Raw genomic sequence first — 17,608 nt, forward strand, 5'->3', positions numbered from 1 at the left:
AGAGTGCAAAAAGCAAAGTGTGTGTATGAGTGCAGAGCAAATGAAATGAAATGTGTGTGTATGTGTGTAGTGCAAACAAATGAGATGTGTGAAGTGCAGATCAACATAGTGTAAGTATTTAGTTATTGTTGTAGTTATTGCACTATGATCTGGCAAGAGGTGAACTGTTGTAGAGCCTCATAGCCGCCGGCAGGAATGTTCTCCTGTATCTGTCCTTGTGGCAGCGGAGCGTGAGGAGACGTCTGGAGAAAGTCCTCCTCTGTCCCTGTAGGAGGTGGTGGAGAGGGTGGTCCGGGTTGTCCAATATGGACACAAGTTTCTTCAACGTCCTCCTCTCCACCACCTGTTCCAGGTGCTCCAGCTGGCAGCCGATGATGGAGCCAGCCTTCCTAACCAGTTTGTTAAGACGGCTTGTGTCACTGCCCGATGCTGCTCCCCCAGCAGACAATGGCAAAGTGCAGCACACTGGCCACAACCGACTGGTAGAATAACCACAACATCTTGCTGCACACGTTGAAGGATCGAAGCTTTCTCAGGAAAAAGAGTCGACTCATCCCCTTCTTGTACCCAGCGTTGATGTTGGCCTTCCAGTTCAGTCGGCTGTCGATGGAGACGCCCAGGTACTTGTACTCCTCCACCATGTCCACTCCCAGGACACTCAGAGGTGGAGGAGCTGTCGCCTTCCTCCTGAAGTCCACCACCATCTCTCTGGTCTTGGCCACGTTCAGCCGCAGGTGGTTCTCATCGGCCCACTTTACAAAGTCGCTCACCACTGCCCTGTACTCCTCCTCCCGTCCATCCCTAATACACCCGACCACTGCAGAGTCATCAGAGTACTTCTGCAGATGGCATTACTCCGTGTTGTACTGGAAGTCACTGGTGTACAGGGTGAAGAGGAAGGGAGACAGAACAGTTCCTGTGGGGCTCCAATATCACTGACCACCGTTCCAGACAGCACACGCCCCATTCTGACAAACTGTGGTCTGCCTGTGAGGTAGTCAGTGATCCAGGAGATGGTGGACGCGCCCACACCGACCACCCGCAGCTTCTCACTCAGCAGCAGTGGCTGGATGGTGTTAAATGCACTGGAGAAGTCAAAGAAAGTGACTCTCACAGAGACACCGGTTCCATCCAGGTGCGACTGAGCTCGTTGCAGCAGGTAGATGATGGCGTCGCCACTCCCACATGAGGCTGGTAAGCAAATTGCAGAGGGTCCAGCGACGATTTCACCTGCGGCGGAGGTGGGCCAAGACCAGCCTCTCCAGCACCTTCATCACATGGGAGGTGAGGGCGACCGGTCGGTAGTCATTGAGGCCAGATGGTGTTGACTTCTTTGGGACAGGGACCAGGCACGACGTCTTCCACAGCACCGGGACCTCCCCAGCCTCAGGCTGAGGGTGAAGAGGCGCTGCAGGACACCAGACAGCTGGGTGGGCAGGTCTTTAGGACCCTGGGGCTGATGCCATCAGGACCTTCAGCTCTGCGCTGGAGTAGTTTCTCCAGCTGTCTTCTCACCTGGTCAGTCGTCACAGAGAGGGGGAGGTGGAGGAGCCCATTGTTATTGAGGGCTCGGTGGATGTGCAGCTCAGCAGGGGGGACAGAGGGGGAGGTGTTTGGGAGGTGTGATGTGTGGAGGAGACAGGAGAGGGCTGTGAACTGAACCTATTGAAGAAACAGTTCAGCTCGTTGGCCCTCTCCAGGGAGCCCCCTGGCTGTCTACCTCCCACCTTGAAGCCAGTTATCTGCTTCATCCCAGACCACACCTCCTTTGTGTTGTTCAGCTGGAGTTTGGCCTCCAGCTTCCTCCTGTAGGAGTCCTTGCCCTCCTGAGCTTCACCTTTAGGTTACGCTGGGCTCTCCTCAGCTCATCCCTGTCTCCAGACCTGAAAGCAGCTTTCTTCTTGTTAAGAAGCGCCTTCAGGTCCCTGGTGATCCAGGGCTTGTTGTTGGGGAAGCAGCGCACAGTCCGTGATGGGATGGTGGTGTGTTCACAGAACTTGATGTATTCCGTGATGCAGTCGGTCATACTGTTGATGTCCTCCACGTGCGGTCCACACAACACATCCCAGTCCGTTGACTCGAAGCAGTCCTGTAGAGCGTCGTTAGCCTCCAGAGACCACCTCCTCACAGTCCTGGTGGTCACCGGCAGCCTCTTCACCAGAGGAACATACCTGGGTGTCAGCCGGACCAGGTCATGATCAGACCTGCCGAGGGGGGGAAGGGCAGTGGCACTGTATGCGTCCTTTGTATTAGCATACAGCAAGTCCAGAGTTTTATTGTTCCTTGTTGGGCAGTCTATGTATTGATGGATTGTCAAATGTAGTTGGTTTTGGAGAGCGAGGCCAGCCGCCTCCCCCTTTTTTTCTTGCCAAGCCGAGTCCTGTTTACCGGACAGGTGTCACAGCGGCATCGATCTTCTCTTGAACTTGCTGCAAGGAAGGGAATAATTGTATTTCCAGCTGGCTAATGATTAATCGCCATACCTTTCAAATCATCTTCCACTTAACCTCAACGTGCCTGTGCACATGGCAGGTGTGCTTGGCAACTCTCCCTCTGCCCTTGAGGAACCCATCACTTTGCGCCAGCTGTTTTGATTGTGCCAGTAAAATGAGGCTCTCAATGTTGGTTCATTGGTAAACAATGTTAATAATGCATTAAGGCGTTCTGTGTGGCCTTCTCACCTCCCCCGCCGTTGTCTCTGCTGGCTACCGCCTGAAGACTCTTTCCTAAACAGTGTAGAGCTTTTCTTTTCGCCATTAAAGAAATCGGGATCCACTGAGAGCCAGCAGCGGTCTGGAACAAAGGGCCGGGTGTCGGTTTCAACAGCGCCATTCAGATGCCCAAATCCTTCTGCCAAACCCAGGGGCCGCAAGGCTCACCGCCGTGTGATTTATAACACTTTAGACACAACCGAGCTTATCTCGGTTCTCGCCAAGAGATTTCACAATATTTGGAAAGAAGGTTTTTCTGAATGTCTTCGTCCCTTCTGCCAGCACAGTCGCAGCCACCTCTGAAGGTTCAGGTCAATTAGGGATATGACTTGTTATAATTTTAATATAAATATATATAGATTCAGTTCAAAGCGAGCAGAAGCAATGTAGACGAAAATAAGAGATGGAAGGCAAGGGAAGAAAAGAAAAAATGGATTGTATTTTTCTGTGATGGGTTTTTCTTCCCTCAATCATTTGGGGATTGTAGCTCTTTAGAATGTCTTTCTCTTCGTTGTCCATCGAAAGGAAGGGACGGCATTCTCTCCCTTGACATCTGTTACGTCACATTGGTCATTATAAATGATTGAAGCTTTGCCCAGGCATGTTTCTCGGGATAGTAATACATTTTGCAGCGTGTCCTCTCGATATTTGATGGCCCTCTGGGTAAAGATGGCTCAATATTTTAGTCATCCTCGTCCCCTTTTTCACACTCTTTAAATCATTCGTGGTCAAATCCATTTTAGGTTCCTAAGTTGTTGTTCCTCCAGCTAAATCGTAATGTGTTGATGGCCATCGGGTCAAAATTCTTCTCTTTTTTTGGGACCAAATAACTCAAAACAACATTTTTTTTAAACTATCAACGTCCCTATTTTAGCTGTACTTTACGTTAGGTGCTAATTAGCTAATTAAACAAAAAATAGGTAACATGCTTCTAAAAAAGTCCTGTAACATGAGTGTTGGCAAACGGATGAAGAAATACAGTAGGATATGCCCTTTTAATGGGAAGTACTGTAAATGGGATTGAAAGTCAAGGTGTAGCTTAAAGTGCCACACACACGCACACACAAGCATTGGGCCAAGTCCAAAAACGGATTAAAACGCATCCTTTCAGCAGCACATTGTTGATGCTGGTGAACCACACAGACTCCAGGGGGTGGGGGCTGGGGCTCAGGAGAAAGGCCAGACATTCCTCTTCCCGATGACGGATCATCTGCTTCATGTGAGATGGATATCCTCGGCAGCTTCACTCTGACTCGCAGACTGTGTATTAAGAGGTGGCCGTATCATAGTAACGTCACCTATCGGTTTGTGGACTGATGTTTTGATGCCTTGAGTCGGACGATTTGGCCGTCGCCGTATTGTTTTTAGTTTTTTTACCAATGAACGGAAGTTCATGTATGCCATATACATCTTTGGTAGCAGTAGAGACCTGTCAATCACAAGGTAGTCCCGCCCTAAAGCATACCCCTTTCTAATAGTCTCTTTGACTCTCTAAATTATTCATCATTCACTAAATGACCAACATGCTATATCAAAGAAGACTAGAGATTTGGAGTAGAGTAATTCTCTAATAGGCTTCTATACAATCCGACTTCTTTTTGCAACCAGTGAACTCACCCCCTGCTGGTCAGTGCAGAGAATGCATGGTTTAAGACTCTTCCGCATCGGCTTCACTTGGCGTGGAAAAGGAGATTGTCGCCTGCTCTGACTCGCTTGCTTCCTCTTTCAGATCAGAACCCACATGCGGAGCCAGCAGAGAGGCGGGGCTCCAAAGCCGGCGGGGCACAGGACCGCCGGCGACGTCGCGGTGACGGATGCAGCCGGAAGAAGTGACGGGTGAGGACAAAGGTTAAACATTGCAAACAAAAAGACAGGCCTTGTTTCTTTTACCTTTCCACTGTGGACCTCTCAATGTGAATACTAGCATGTGGCTGCTAGTCGTCTATTCTTTACACCTGTACAACACAGTAGTCCCATAGTAACCCTAATCTGAAGCTCATGGGGTCATTTATTTATTCTGTGTTGCAAACTCGTACATATCTCAGTTTGACCTCTGTGGTATTTCGGTGCACAGGAGCAAGCACGGAGGTACACGAGGTTACGTGAAGTCATTTGTTGATATTTTGCTGTAGATTGTGTCTCTGACGACACCGCTCCCCCGATGGCCTCGGCACTCTGCTGGAGACTTTAGGATTCTGTCAACAACAGCAAGCAAATTACAAAACAAAACACTTCCAAATGCGCTGCGATAACACAATAATGAATCAAGAGGCTTCTTTGATTTAACACTTAACAGCAAGTGGATGAATATGAGGGATTCTGATGTTATCCGAAGTTCACAGCCATTTCATACTGTATGAAAAGCTTCTTCTTTTAGTTCATTAAATCCCTGCAGCCTTTTATTTGGGAGGTGTCCACAGTTAGTTTATTGTCATCATAAAATTGAGTTTTGCAAAGAAATATGGATTAAAGTGGAGGCTGAATTAAGGACTCTCAGCCTGGAAAAGAATCTGCTCTCAAGTCTGGTGGTTCATGAACAGGCTGGGGTGGGGGGGTTGTCTTTTTATATCCTTTGAAATGTTCTCAGGCTCCTCTTAATTCACCCGCTGTCGAGCCCTCCGTGCACAACCCGTGCCAGTGTGTCGTGTTTTCAGCCAGAATGCTTTATATTGCTCCTCTGTCAAAGTAAACGTGGCACAGGATTGTTGCATTAAGTTACATTTCACTTCAGAAAATCTGGTATCTGTTTTATTTGTGATAATTCTAGATTTGATTTGATTTTTGAGTTCTTGATTTATGGTTTTGTCTAACCACATATAATAAAGACTGACCCTGAGCTGGAGACGTGTTTGCAGCTCGATGGGCAGAAGCTCGCGTTCTTCTTCATCTTGTCCATCTTATTCTAGTGAACGCAGGAATCCACACTTGTGTGCAATTCCTTTTTTTTTACTTTGCATCAAACGATGGGCAATTTTAAAAGCCTGTTTAACCTCGTTGATGTTCACGTAAAGGCATCAGAAGCGGCGGTAAAGATGTTCCCCGCTGCTACGCTGGACTCGAGTGTGACTTCTGCGCCTTTTGTGGAACCCACTCTTGGTTTATTTACCATTGGAAAGTTGCACTATTCCCCCACGTCTCCAGGTATTGTTTCCTCTTCATAAACCAGCTGCTCCTTCAGCAGCACTTAGAATTTCACAATAGTCCTCTAGTCCTCTCATTGTGACGTTGTTTCTTTCTCGCTCTGACAGGCTCAAAACAAAAGGCTGTCACTCTTGTGCGTGTGTGTGTGTGTTAAGCATACTTGTCATTCCTCGCAGGCTGAGTCTTCGTGTTTAGTGGTTTCGGTTTGTTTTAACCGGGCTGCGGGGTCACCAGAAGGATTAGTGGTTGTAATCGGGCGGCACATTAGCGGTAGAGAAAGTGGACACGGCTGTCTGCCAGATGTTGAAAACATCAGTAAGTCTTATTAATGAGACTAAAAACAACAAATACCATGACGAGGACAGCTGAGTTACGGGGGCAAGAGGAAAGGAGAAACGGAGGTCAGAGCCTCTTTCGATCTGGAGGACGGAGGAGGTCGAAGGGGAGTACACGCCGCTGGCATAAACGTATGTCACACACGAGAGAGAGAAATGAACAATTGACACAAGATTTAAACTAATAATGAAATTGATGTGTTTTTCATTCTACTGGGACTTAAAAAGATAAATATAGACATTTGTAACTTTTATATTAAGTCCTTTTAGACATGGAACGTGTAATATTACCGGCTTTATCTGTCCGTGAAGAAGATTACTTTTTGTAATCATCCAACCTAAGTTTCTGTTATGCAAATGCTCCTCGCGGCTTTGTGCAAAGAGCCGCAGGGATCGAACAATATTTAGCCTCTGGTGCTCTCGGAGTTATCGGAGCTGCTGAGGGGCAGCGGAGAGGCGGGACAACATAATATAAAGAAGGAGGAGCGTTTTCTTTTCTCCCACAGGACTCATCGCTGCTACATTTAAATACCAGGGATCTCCGTGCCACTTTCTCATCGATTTATTAATAAAATGAATTCTGTTGCCAATCTGATGACATCCAGCGGTTCGCAAGAAAAGCTCTTTCCACACAGCATGAGAAAGAAAATGTCATGTTGTTCCTATATATGATATAATATATATATATATATATAATTATATACGTGCTCTTCCATGACAAAATGCAAACCACTCTTGCGAGCACTCGGCGCAGAACAGCTCTGCTCACGCAAACACAATTGCATCTTGTGAGGAGAAAACCATTCTTTGAGGGTCCCCTGACGCACCTTCAATCACTGCTCCTCCTCTCGGAACTCTTCACCTGCTCACGTGCAAAACTTCCCGTGTTTTTTTCTTTTCTGACAATAAGTGGGCGGACCGGGTTGGATCTTGCTTTGTAGGGGGTCAAAGTTCAAGACTCGCTGCCCTAACATCGCCTTAAGGGTCACCCTGCTTGAATACCACGGTGCCTTGACACTGTACCACGGCCGTGCCACATATCTATCACTGCATTGTGTCGTCTAAGCATCTCTTTTGTCTCCCTTCAAGTTATTGTCAGACATGTTGTATTTGTGAGGAAACTGGGAGAAGCAACGCGGAGCACAGGAACAATAGTAGGAATGCTCTGCGCTCCTTTTGTGGCATGTCACTCTCTTGGGATTCCCCCTGAACCTCCTGCATATAAGCGTCGTTTGATTACTAATTCAGCCCGGTCGAGACGTTTCAGAGGCAGGAAATGTCGACGGGTCAGACCGTTTTAGGTTTTGATAAAAATATATATATATATATGAATGATGTAACATTAGCATCGTTTATTGTGTCCCTTTTGAAATATAATATTGTAATTGAATTGAATTCAGTTTATTTTATTTTATATAGACCAGATTCACATATTACAAATTTACAATCTGTACACATACGATATCGCTGACCTTTGACCTCACATTAGATCAGAGGAGGATCCCTCTCCAGGATGGACAGAAGCAATAGATGGCATGTGTACAGCAGGAAGCAATACAGAGTTACATAAACACATTCAATGAATGACATAAATTATGAATAATCAGTAGTAGGCATGGACTACGATCCAGATAACCAGGATCCATCTAAACAAAAGGAGGTAAAGAGGCGGGGCATGGCCATGGCAGGAGGCGGGGCCAATTGATCTGACCCAAACGCATCACAGAAAACATTGTTCTATCGTCACGTGCCATTTTCAACGTGAGTTGAGCAGGAAGAGAGGGACGGCTCACTCCTTCCCCCACACTATATGTGGTTTGCATAATTCTTGTCATGTGTGTGATTTATGTTGGCTGAGCCACGCCGAGGTCGCCTCTGGGCCCGGATGGTTTGACAGCTGATAGCTTGTCTTCAGGTCAAGACCCCAAATCTGTCATTTTTTTGGCATAACGGCTTTGAAGTCGCAGGATCAGAATCATAAAGGCTCTCATTACTCTTTCATGTTTTACACACACACACACGGGTGCACTTTGTTAATTTTGCCTGCGTTGGAATGTTGATGACGCTGTCGCATGTTTTGCCTTTTGCCAGCTCTTGATATTTTAAGATCCACCTTGGATGTTTCTTCTTGCAGCATTTGTAAAAAAAAGATTACATGTGATCGTGCTCCCGGTAAACACTGTGAGCTCCATTTACATGTTTGCTGTCTAGCCTTCAGCTCTGAGCCGCCGCCTCGGTAGCCATGTTGAGAGCCTAGTGGAGTCAATCGAAAGTGTCAGACGGTTCATTCCCCATATTTGTATTTAAATATTTATTTTACGATGAAGTTCTGTTGTACTTGTTTTAACAAACTTGTTTTCGCAAATAAATAAATTTTATTTCATTTTTTAAAATGCTGTTAAAATGGCTTCACATTTGGTGAAAAGCGCATTGTTCCTTGTTTATGACTGTGTGGGATTCAGAGCGGGCCCGTCCTCTGAGGACTCAAGTTCTGTAGAATGACTTGTGACGTGTAAAACAATGACTCGACAACATTGCACTTTCATATATATTCAAAATACTGGCACTGTCATTGCAAGTTCTTCACACACACACACAGACACACACACACACACACACTCTTGAAGGGGTATGGGGGGGGGGCTTGCTCTTATGAAGAATACATGCAGGTGTTTCCTGTATTCTTCAGGTGCTGCACCTGAGGATGAAGGGCTCATCACAACACAGTGGAAATCCAGTTGTAATCCCATCTGAGGGTTTAGGGAGCAGATGAAGATGAGGAATGTGATTTCTCTCTTGATGTTGTTGTTGGTAGTGTGGGAAACTTTTAAGATGAACTTTAGATTTAATTCATCTCCATTTCCATTATCCAAACCGCTTATCCTTCCTGAGGGTCGTGGGGCGCTGGAGCCGATCCCAGCTGACATTAGGCAAAGGCCAGTCCATCTCAGGGCACACATGGAGACAGGCAACCATTCACTCACATTCACACCTACGGGCAATTTAGACATCAATTAACCTGACTGCATGTCTTTGGACTGTGGGAGGAAGCCGGAGAATCCGGAGGGAACCCACGCTGCCACGGGGAGAACATGCAAACTCCATATAGAAGGACCGCCCCGACCGGGAATTGAACCCGTGGGCCTCTAGCTGTGATGGCCTCTATGCCATCTTAAAATGTCAAATACGCCATGAAGAATTTGACGCATCAGTCAGTTCAGTATTTACATCCAGCAGTCGACGGGCACCATTCTGGAAAGTTAAAAGAACAAAAGGCCTCCTAAATAAGAAAAAGAACAGTTAATGTAACGGGAAAGCACTTTATCGATGCTTTACAATTTGGCAACTGCAACTCCCGTATTAATAAAGATTCTTTGGGGAAATTAGTTTAATCTCTGAAGTGATTTTTGTTTCCAGACCAGAGCCGGCCCTCAAGAGGACCTGCACAGGACCTTCTGGCAAGGCGGCCTGTCGCCATAGCAACCGCAGCCTCGGCCAGCCCCATACCGGAGACAAGTCCCTCCGTCTTCTGCGGAGCAAGAATAACCCGCCGAGCCAGACCTCTCCTCCCTCCTCCTCTGTCCTCCCGCCGTCCCTCCGTTCCTCCACCCTACCTCCATCTTCCTCCTCCGTCGCCCTGTCTCAAAGTCCTCCATCGTCGTCCAGCGGAGAGCAGAGAGACACGCCCAGGACGGCTCATCAGGTAAGAAACTCGTAGGATTCTGTTGTTCCCGTCAAATAGGTTTGAAATGCTGAGGATGTGAATGATGTTCAGGTGAATGTCATTCACATCCTCAGTATTGCATCACATCCTCTTAATGTGCCGGCTGTGAAATACAATTTAAACCTGCGACGATAAAAGACAATTTACAGATAATTAATAAACACAAAGCGATTTTTGCCCCGATGTAATAACACTAATTTGACATCAGAGATGATGTCAGAGACGAGAATAGAAGACATTATATTTGGGGTGTTTATCACTACACCCATATGGCAAAAGGGAATAATATTAGTCAAGTTACGTCCTTTTGATTTTTGCAATTTCCCACTTGAGGAAATAGATCTGACAACGTAGATTTTAAATTGGAATTCCACTCAGACCACAACAACTACCTCTTTTTTTCCCTTCTTTTATTTAGGTAGGTTCACTCCTCATGTGACAATCCATATAACAAAGCAAAGTGTTATTAGTTAGAATGATGTGTAAAACCTTAAACAGAAAAACCACATTTCAAGTTAACATCTTAATCTGTGATAAAGCACCAGTGCATTCTGACTATCTATATTATACATTTCACCACAGTTATCCCAGCTGTGCCTCCACCAACATGAGATTAGTAAATAATTCACAAAGTCACCGCACAATCGGTCCATAAACAAACCAGCTACCTTTCATAACAACAACAAACAATTCCCTGTGTCACGTGAGCAGGCTGCGGAGCCCCGTGACGCGTCGAGTGCTCAGTCGTCCAACAAGTAGAGTACGGAGCCGCTCTTACCGGCTGCCTCTCCGGACTTGGAGACGTTTCTCTTTTGCGTGTTCGATCTGTCGCTCTACCTCGACTATTTAAGAAGCCCGCCGTTGCTTCCGGTAGCTTTTTAGCTCCGCCCCGTTTCCCATGTTGGATGTTAGTTAAAAGTATTTTACCAATTGCGTTGTTCATTTGAATTTGCAATTATTTCCCCACGTTCCCAATTGCTTTATTAATTACCTTTGCATTGAAAATGCGGAAGGTTATGTTTTGATCGGCGTGTATTTATTTATTTGTATGCGTGTTCCTCGCAGAACAAAAAAAGTTTAAAACCGAATCGAATGAAATTCGGTGGGATGATTGGTTCTTATCCGGGGACCATTTGATTAGATTTATGGATTGATCGGGTCAAAGGTCAAGGTCATGAAAAGGTCAAAATCTTCTTGAATCGCATGAAATTTGGTGGGATGATTGGTTATTATCCGGAGACCATTTGATTAGATTTTGGGATCAATCGGGTCAAGGTCAAAATCTTCTTTTTACCATAGCACGGTCAATTTTTATCCAATTGGTATGCAACTAATGCCAAAATGTTCATAATTCAATGCCCAATCTTGTGATATGCGAAGGTATGCGCTCTACCGAGTGCTCAATCTAGTTTACAATTGAATTTATTTTTATTTTTATTTGTTCTTAGTTTTTATATCTTTTCTATAAAATCATTTTTGACTTGACAGTTATACCCCCCCATTCCCCCCTACTGGGATTGAATCACCACGTTATATTCATTATAATAATCATTCGAACAGTTTTGGGGATTTTGAATTGATGCATCCTTGATGGCAAGGCACATTTATTTATAAAGCACATTTCATACCCAGAGGCAACCCTGAAGTGTTTTACAGATTGCACATGATTAAAAACTAATAAAAGCAAGCCAAAGCACACAGAATAAAATCAATGAAGCATACCAGATAAATGAGGTGTTCTTTTAAACTAAATAAAAAGCAGTGAATTTGAAAGTAATGAGGAACCAGCAGCCAATGCGGGGATCTGAGGACTGGACTCGTGTGCCCAGCCTGTTGTCACAACCCTATACAAAGGGTTATTTATTTATCGCAAATACGCATCAACGGTATTGACAATAGAGTAAAATCACTGTTGGGTTTGCGTAGTTGTTGTGTTTGAAAGACAAACCGAACCTTGACATCACACCACAGAATTCACAGCATGTTCAGCCGCTGCGTCGTCAGGAAGTGTAGTAGGATGAACTAGACCCGACTTGCCCAGCGAGCCCTTTTCATTGGCCGATGACGGATGCAGAAGGAAGCTGCGGTCAAGCTCCGAATGAGTGTGGCGGGCAGAGCAGAACCCACATCACAAAGCAGATCCCGTTTCACACTATCAAACCAGCACCTGAGCCGGTGCTAATCTAGTTCCAGGCTCCGTTTGGAGGAAGTCGCTTATTAGACGGGCGGCGACGCCCACATCAAACGCCTTCAGGCTGATAAATCAAAACGGCTGCCAGAGAAACCTGTTTCTTTTTAAACAATGAAGTGCAAAATAAACTGATAATGATCCGGTGTGTCAATCAGTAAGAATAGTTGTTTAATTTATAACCGTGGTTTTTTTTGTGTGTAGTGGCATTCCACAAGACACGGCAATCTAATATTAAACATCAATCATGTAACAAGTTAGTTGTGTGTGTGTGTGTGTGTGTGTGTGTGTGTGTGTGTGTGTGTGTGTGTGTGTGTGTGTGTGTGTGTGTGTGTGTGTGTGTGTGTGTGTGTGTGTGTGTGTGTGTGTGTGTGTGTGTGTGTGTGTGTGTGTGTGTGTGTGTGTGTGTGTGTGTGTGTGTGTGTGTAAACCTTTTACATTGCTGAAATATAGTTATTGAAAAACTTTGTTTTTTTTCTACCAAACCTTTAAAAAACAAAGTTCACCAAAGCCTGTCGACCTGTTGTGTGTATTTGTGTTATGAAGCACGCAGTGTTGGGGAATATCACCACAACATTCCTTTATTCATTTGCTTAGTTGAAAAGCAACCTTTTAATTCTGTCACCGTGTTTTTTTGTTTGAGGAAGGCTGATTATTGATTCACCACAAATGTTTGTTTTTGCTCGTGTCAGAATATATTTTTACTGTTTATGAATGTTTGATATAACTCGTCATATTCGTAACCACAAAAAAACAGAACTGCTGCCGGGCGTTTAACCGACGCGTGTGTCTGTAAACACGGTCGGTCTTTAATGGGTTTTATGAGACACCGAGCGAGTCGGACCCATCCGGTTGTGTTTTTCCATGGCGCCTCACAGCAGCACAGGGTAGGGACGCCACAACACCGAAATAGACCTGCAGCTTCCTGTTTAGTGGGTTACACACCTTCTGTACAACATGTCCCTCCCAAAAGTCTCACGTGTGTGTGTGTGTGTGTGTGTGTGTGTGTGTGTGTGTGTGTGTGTGTGTGTGTGTGTGTGTGTGTGTGTGTGTGTGTGTGTGTGTGTGTGTGTGTGTGTGTGTGTGTGTGTGTGTGTGTGTGTGTGTGTGTGTGTGTGTGTGTGTGTGTGTGTGTGTGTGTGTTGCACTCAGCACATACGACATCCCTGTCCCAGGACCACTGTTCTCTTTTGATGATGTTAAAAAACTAAGCAGGAAGAGTTGCATGAGAAAATCTGCGACTAATTTTCGGTTCAGTGGAAACCACATTTGAACACATCGGAAAAATAGTGACAGATGGCAAAACATGCACCCCAAAATACATTTAGTTAGTGATATTTAGATATTGCCGTTACATTCAGAACTAGAACTAGAAGATGGCGCACGCGGCACATCGTGCCTTCAGATCTTTTTACAGATAACGGCATCGCAAAGTAAGTTATTTGACTGGCGTGAAAAGTTGGGCTCGACAAAGAACCAGATGAACGACGAACACGGAGGACGTTTAGGAAGGAACGTAAAAATAAATGAAGCTGCACAGCATGCACACCTCTATACAGTAAGTGAGGCATCAATTTAGCTTCTTACAGAACCTGAGCTCGCTGCAACACCCCACCGACTGGCCGCCGAACACCATCTTCATCAACATCTTCAATATTAAGACGACGTGTAACTGCGTAGCATCTGCTTATATCTTAAATACTCCAAATATAATGTGACAAAAAAAGGGTGGACGTCTTTATTCTGTTGCCTTCTGGCTTGCGTGTACAACTTCTCACTTGCAAAGAAACAAGAAAGACGGGCAGATACAACATTACATTACATGTCATTTAGCAGACGCTTTTATCCAAAGCGACTTACAATAAGTGCATTCAACCTAGAGTACAAACCAAGAACACAGGAAGCAACACTTCCTCAACTCAGTCGAACCACAAAAGCACCACAATAAGTGCCATCCCAGTGCCACTGAAGTGCAAATCTGTGTTTTAATCCAGATATAGTCGGAAAAGATGTGTTTTCAGTCTCAGGCGGAAGATGTAGAGACTTTCTGCTGTCCTGATGTCAATGGGGAGCTCATTCCACCACTGAGGAGCCAGGACAGCAAACAGTCTGGATGTAGAGTGATTAGCTCGAGGTGCAGGAGGCACAAGACGATTGGCTGTTGCCGAGCGGAGCGAACGTGCTGGGGTATACGGTGTGACCATATCCCGGATATAGACGGGGCCCGATCCGTTCATAGCACGGTACGCCAGAACCAGTGTTTTGAAGCGGATGCGGGCAGCCACCGGTAACCAATGGAGAGAGCGGAGGAGCGGAGTGGTGTGGGTGAATTTCGGGAGGCTGAAGACCAGTCGAGCTGCTGCATTCTGGATGAGCTGCAGAGGTCGGATGGCCTTAGCAGGTAGACCAGCCAGGAGGGAGTTGCAGTAGTCAAGGCGTGAAATGACCAGAGCCTGGACCAGAGCCTGGACCAGAACCTGTGCCGCCTTCTGAGTAAGAAGAGGCCGTATTCTCCTGATGTTGTGCAGCATGAACCTACAGGAACACGTCGTCGCAGCGATGTTGGCTGTCAGGGAGAGTTGACTGTCTCGTGTCACCCCGAGGTTCCTGGCAGTCAGGGTAGGGGCCAACACAGAGCGTTGAAGGTGGTAGTCAGGTCATGGGTGGGGGAGCCTTTCCCTGGAAGGAATAGTAGCTCGGTCTTGTCAGGGTTGATCTTCAGGTGGTGAGCAGACATCCACTGAGAGATGTCGGTTAGACAGGCAGAGATTCGCGCCGCCACCCGTGTTTCGGCCGGTGGAAACGAGAAGATCAGTTGGGTGTCATCAGCATAGCTTTGGTAGGAGAAGCCATGCGAACGAATGACAGAGCCGAGAGAATTTGTGTACAGAGAGAAGAGCAGGGGACCCAGGACAGAGCCTTGAGGAACCCCAGTAGTGAGAGGACAAGGATCAGACACAGATCCTCTCCAAGTTACCCGGTAAGTGCGGTCGTTAAGGTAGGAAGAGAAAAGCGCGAGTGCAGTGCCTGAGATCCCCAGTTCCTGAAGAGAAGAGATAAGGATCTGGTGGTTCACGGTGTCAAATGCTGCAGAAAGGTCTAGAAGGATAAGGACAGAGGAGAGAGAGGCTGCTCTAGCAGTGTAAAGCTGCTCAGAGACAGCAAGGAGGGCAGTCTCTGTTGAGTGGCCGGCCTTGAATCCAGACTGGTGAGGGTCAAGAAGGTTGTTACTGTGGAGATAATAGGACACTTGGCTCAAGATAGCTCGCTCCAGAGTTTTGGAGAGAAAAGGAAGAAGAGAGACCGGTCTGTAGTTGCTGACTTCAGACGGGTCGAGCGTGGGTTTCTTCAGGAGAGGGTTGACTCTCGCCTCCTTCAGAGAGTTAGGGAAACAGCCAGTTGAGAGGGAGCTGTTAATAAGATGGGTGAGGAAGGTCAGAAGGTCAGGAGCAATAGCCTGGAGAATGGGAGACGGGACGGGGCCAAGGGCGCAGGTGGCCGGGGGGGCGGAGGTCACCAAGCTAAGAACTTGATTGGGAGACGGGGGTGAAAGAGGAAAGAGAGGGGGATGAAGAAGTTAGTGTTGGTGAGGTGATAGAAGATGGATCAGTAAAGGAGGAGCGTATGTCGTCTATCTTGTTTGTAAAGTAGTCGACAAAGTGGCTCGGCAAAAGGGTGGAAGGAGGAGGGGGACGGGGGATCAAGGAGGTTGGAAAAGATAGAGAAGAGTTTTTTGGGGTTAGAGAAGGAAGACTGAATTTTGGTCAGGTAGAACAAGCTTTTGGCTGCAGATATAGAGTAAGAGAAGGAGGAGAGAAGAGATTGATAGAAGAGCAAGTCTTCCGCTTGATTTGTTTTTCGCCATTTTCTTTCCGTCGCTCGCAGGGTGGCTCTCTCGGCGCGCACCAAGTCTGACAACCACGGAGCCGGAGAGGATATCCGAACCGGTCGTGTCTTAAAAGGACAAAGAGAATCAAGAGATGAAGACAGGGAAGAGAGGAGAGTGTCTGTGGCAGAGTTAGGCTGCATGAGTGAGAAGGAGGCAGTTGAGGGGAGAGCAGATAGGACAGAGGAGGCCAGGGAGGCGGGACAGAGGGTGCGAATGTTGCGGCGTACAGGTGCAGAGTCTGTTGATATGGGTGGGTTGTCAGTACCATAGAGCGAGAGAGAGTAAGAGATGAAGAAGTGGTCAGAGACATGGAGAGGAGTTACAGTGAGGTTGGAGGTAGAGCAGTTTCAAGTGAAAATGTAGTCAAGGCGGTTGCCGGCTTTGTGAGTGGGAGGGGAGGGACTGAGTGAGAGGTCAAAGGAAGACAGTAAGAGTAAGAGATCACATGACTTCTCTGTCTGGATGTTGAAGTCACCCAGAAGGATGAGCGGGGGGCCGTGTTCCGAGAAGTTCGATAGGAGGGCGTCTAGCTCTTCCAAGAAATCTCCCAAAGAACCAGGGGGACGGTAGAGAACAACAATGTGTAGTTGAACCGGATGAGTAACCGTCACAGCATGGAACTCAAAAGTCAGTGGGATAAAGAGTGGAAGCGGGTAGGGAGAGAAACACCATGTGGGTGAGATGAGTAAACCTGCACCTCCACCCCGACCAGAGGGTCTGGGTGTGTGGCTGAAGGAGAAGGCAGAGGAGAGAGCAGCCGGATACAAGCTGCATGTTATATCTTTTTATGTTTATTACATACCAAATACCACAATTATTGGAGCCTCCTTAGCCCCAGGTTAAGGAGGCTCCACCTCCACCTTCTCCATCATGAAGAGAAGCTTATTAGTTTTCTGGAATTGTTTGATATTAAGTTAAACTCAGAACTTTGGTTGGTACATCTGCTCATATAACTCACAACAATGAAGGCTACTATGCAGGAACCTTTCAATACACATTAAATACAAGACTTTGTGATAAAGCATGTACACAAGCCATGACATGGTGTTACAGAGTATATTGATTACATACTGTGGCATCACAAGGGGCCAGGTAGTGGAGGGACGCTACCTTCCCACTCCAGTACAGCAGCCACCTGACAAAATGGCCGCTCGGGTGGAAACTACAGCTCCCAGACTGCCTCACCACGCACCCAGCTGCAGGTGCTTAGGACAACTAATTGAGGCAGGGCTGGGAAGCTTAAGAGGAGACAGAGGGGAGAGCAGAAGGAGGGAAGGAGCTGGACAAGCCAGCAGTGGAAGGGCCTCCAGAAAGAACCCAAGCCCAAGAGAACAACCCAGAGGAGGACTTTAAGTGGTCTTGGCTTGAAGATAAGTTTTTGTTTAAAGAATCTTCCCCCCCCCACCCCCCCCGGGATGCTTTTTGTGGAACTATGGACTTTTTCTTATTTTTGTTGGAATGAATAAACCTTCCCGTTTATTTTAAACATTGCACTTTTGCCAGTTTTTACTTCTCCCTTGCACTGCCCCACCCTAGACGGCACTAGGGACAGCCCGCGACGTGACAATACATTACACACTATCACATTGTAGAAGAAATTCATTATATAGGTATTTTAAT

The 17,608-nt window shown here is 46.5% G+C and overlaps 1 protein-coding gene across 1 annotated transcript in view; it reads left to right on the top strand.

Annotated features, from left to right (window-relative positions):
• Window positions 1-17,608, top strand: part of si:ch211-266k8.4 (carabin) — a 92,515-nt gene that overhangs the window by 51,100 nt on the left and 23,807 nt on the right. Inside the window, exons 13-14 of the mRNA XM_056415753.1 lie at window positions 4,441-4,547; window positions 9,605-9,890. Coding sequence (XP_056271728.1) covers window positions 4,441-4,547; window positions 9,605-9,890 — 393 coding nt within the window. The remainder of the gene's footprint in view (window positions 1-4,440; window positions 4,548-9,604; window positions 9,891-17,608) is intronic.

Source organism: Pseudoliparis swirei, chromosome 6 (genome assembly GCF_029220125.1).
Source record: "Pseudoliparis swirei isolate HS2019 ecotype Mariana Trench chromosome 6, NWPU_hadal_v1, whole genome shotgun sequence".
NCBI lineage: Eukaryota > Metazoa > Chordata > Actinopteri > Perciformes > Liparidae > Pseudoliparis > Pseudoliparis swirei.